Genomic DNA, 3576 nt, shown 5'->3' on the forward strand with positions numbered 1-3576 from the left:
CAGCGGCCCCCAAGTAAGTTGAGTTTGAGACCCCTGATCTAGATGGTCATTGGCAAACTCCAGACGGACCTGGACATGCTCTTGTTTGAGCAGGGGGACCTTGCGTGAGCTGCAGGATTTAATCCATGACTGTGTAATGTGTTACTAATGGTTTTCTTTGAGACTGTGGTCCAAGCTCTCATCAGGTCCTGCCGTGTAGTTCTGGGCTGATCCCTCACCTTCCTCATGATCATTGATGCCCCGAGGTGAGATCTTTCATGGAGCCCCAGACCGAGGGAGATTGGCCATCATCTTGAACTTCTTCCTTCTAATACTTGAGCCAACAGTTGTTGCCTTCTCACCAAGCTGCTTGCCTATTGTCCTGTAGCCCATCCCAGCCTTTTGCAGGTCTACAATTGTATCCCTGATGTCCTTACACAGCTCTCTGGTCTTGGCCATTGTGGAGAGGGTGGAGTCTGTTTGTTTGTGTGGACAGGTGTCTTTTATACAGCTAACAAGTTCAAACAGGTGTAGTTAATACAGGTAATGTGTTGGAGAACAGGAGGGCTTATTTAGGGATACTAAAGAAACAGTCTGTGAGAGCTGGAATTCTCACTGGTTGGTAGGCAAACAAAGGTTTCTGTACCAAATATTAAGTTCTATTTTTCTGATGTATCAAATACTTGTCATGTAATAAAATGTAAATTATTTAAAAATCATACAATGTGATTTTCTGAATATTTGTTTTGGATTTAGTCTCTCACAGTTGAAGTGTACCTATGATAGAAATTACAGACGTCTACATGCTTTGTAAGAAGGAAAACCTGCAAAATCGTCAGTGTATCAAATACTTGTCCTCCCCACTGTGTGTGTGTGTTTGTGTGTGTGCGTGCTCTCCTGTTCTAGCTCGTATTTATACGGTAGGATGATGACTTCTAGCGTTTGACCTCATACCATGATCCTTTCTTGTCCTTGGCATTAGCTAATAGCAGCATCAGACAGACAGTTCCTTGATTGTGCATCGTTTATTCGTTTCAAGACTTAACTTGCTCAACATTAAAGGTGTATTAAAGAACCCTTAAACAAAACAAATTTCCAATCCACTTCTCTTCAGGTTTCAAAGCATTCTTTAAATGTCAGCAATTCTCTCATTTCACACATTTTCAACACTGAATTTAATCTGGGGGAGTAATGTTAAAAGTTAGTAAACCTTTTAAAAAGGTAGATACAGAAGATGACATGAGAAAGGAGAAGAAAAGTGCGTACTTCTTTGTTTAATCAGGCAGAATATACTGGAGTTCTGTTGAACCAACAGACCTAATCTCTTTAATACAATACTGTGTTTTCATTTCCTCACATTGGTATAATATGCATTCATGTGTTTACAAAATACCGTGGCATTCATCTCAATCCGAAAAAAAATCTATCCTCTTGAAGGCTGATCAAACTAGCCCAAATGTGATGAAACACTGAAATGCATTAGTTTCCATCTATTCTAAGCTGAAATCACACAATGTCTGAGCGCTGAGTATCTTGGAAAGATTTACAAGGTGCAACTCACCTGCAGCTGGCTGACTGCAACTCTAATTTAAAGCACCCAGAGTTATCTTATCAGTATTTCTCAAGGATCCTAGATGCTCAAGTTCAAGAAAAGTTGGTCATACAGCAAACCACTGTGATAAAAGTCAGGTATCTGGAAGCCATGAAAAGCCTAAAGCATACATAATGACAGCCCACAGCTTGTTATATCCCTTGCTTTACTTCTTAATAAAAATGTTACCAATATGGCTTTCAGTGTGACTTCAGGAGGTGGCTGCAAAGCTTTGACCTAGTTTTACAACAAAAAATGTTAATGTAAATTAAATGGCTGGCATGTCAACCAAAAATGGACCAAGCCCATAGAACTATGACTACAGCAGCATGAACTATGGCTACATACTAAAACCTGTTTTCCATAGCTTATAGATCTAAGAAAGATCTGCATGGAAGGAAAAAATGCAAGCAGTGGGAAGATCAACTCAAAGAAACTTAATATGAATAAATGAACTTCAGTGTTGTCTACTTTGTGTGGACCATGGATGTGCTGAACAGAAGTTTTTGCTTTTTCTTCTTCTTCTTTCCTCCTTTCTCATCTGAAAGACAAGATACCAAGGATGAGTGCAATTTTTAAAACAAACACTTTAGCTTTAAGTAGATGGCCACATTTTAGGTTACTAGATACATAGTTTTTTAGATGCCAGACCTGGGTCAACCACAGGTTGTGGAGGAGCAGCAGCTGCACCATTGTCCAGCTGCAGAAGTGCCTTCTCAAAGGCCTGGCTGAAGGAGTTCTGGAAGCTGGGCACAGGGATGCGGTCCGACCCGTCACTCTCTCCATCGCTGTCAGCTGCTGGGGGAGCTAGCAGCTGATCTGCATGACACAAGACTGACTTCAGGAAACCTTCAGGGAGTTGCACTGCTCAACAGCCGTAAAAAATAAAATCATGCTTTATACCTACAAAGCTACAGTTCTTTCAGCTAGACACTTATCAGTACATGCTGTACAACTGTATAACAAACACTGGGATTCATTTTCACAATATGATTTTTGCCTTAAATATCAATCAATCAACATTCATTCATATAGCACTTTACAGAAATCAACAGGTGTCCAAAGTGCTTTACATCAACCAAGAATAAAACACAACATTCAATAAAAGACAAGAAAAAAAACACATGAAGCATTGAAAACAGTAAAAGAGATAATCAGAAGAAGAGTTGTTGCACCACTACTGCATATTAAAAGCCATTCTAAATAAGTTTTAAGTTTTGATTTAAAATGAACAACATCCGTTATAGTGAGAATGTCAGGGGGGAGCTTGTTCCAGAGTTTTGGGCCAGCAACAGCGAAGGCCCGATCGCCCCACTGCTTGTACCTCGACCTTGGGACTTCTAAAGTCCGTAGATCGAAAGACAGCAACAGCCAATTTTGCCCACCCAAAGTTAAAAGCTCGGAAAAATACTCCGGGGCAAGGCCATTTAAGGCTTTGAAAACGAACAATGCAATTTTAAAATCAATTCTAAAACGCACCGGAAGCCAGTGTTGTGTAAAAAGAACGGGAGTGATGTGTGCACTCCGAGAAGTATTTGTCAGAAAGCGAGCAGCAGCATTTTGCACAAGCTGCAGACGTGAGATGGATTTTTGATTTAGACCAACATAAAGAGCGTTGCAATAATCTAGCCGTGAACTAATAAAGGCGTGAATAGCCCTTTCCAAATCGTGCCTGTTAAGTAAAGGCTTTACTTTAGCCAGGAGATGAAGTTGGAAAATGCTTGTTTTGACAACATTGCTTATCTGTTTGTCAAATTTCATGCTACAATCAAATACCAAAGTTTTATCTCAAAATTAGCTCCCAGTTTACTCAGGATGTTTATGTTATTTGGTATTCAGTTGACAAAGAGGTGGGCTGTTACTGTTGCCATTATTTTAGTTATTCCAATGAACTTTGGGTCCACTGCTCCAACCCACTATTAAGAGCCAACCTGCAGTTTTGGATTTTTCAACCATTCTTTCCCCCCTTCATTATATATATATATATATATATATATATATATATA

The 3576-nt window shown here is 39.8% G+C and overlaps 1 protein-coding gene across 1 annotated transcript in view; it reads right to left on the reverse strand.

Moving 5' to 3' along the window:
* Positions 1-989: 989 nt before the first annotated feature.
* The window catches only part of rnf10 (ring finger protein 10), a 9079-nt gene continuing 6492 nt past the window's right edge, over positions 990-3576 (reverse strand). The window contains exons 16-17 of the mRNA XM_032516822.1: positions 2222-2389; positions 990-2111 (exon numbers count right to left, since the gene is read on the reverse strand). Coding sequence (XP_032372713.1) covers positions 2038-2111; positions 2222-2389 — 242 coding nt within the window. The 3' untranslated portion in view covers positions 990-2037. The remainder of the gene's footprint in view (positions 2112-2221; positions 2390-3576) is intronic.

Source organism: Etheostoma spectabile, chromosome 5 (genome assembly GCF_008692095.1).
Source record: "Etheostoma spectabile isolate EspeVRDwgs_2016 chromosome 5, UIUC_Espe_1.0, whole genome shotgun sequence".
NCBI lineage: Eukaryota > Metazoa > Chordata > Actinopteri > Perciformes > Percidae > Etheostoma > Etheostoma spectabile.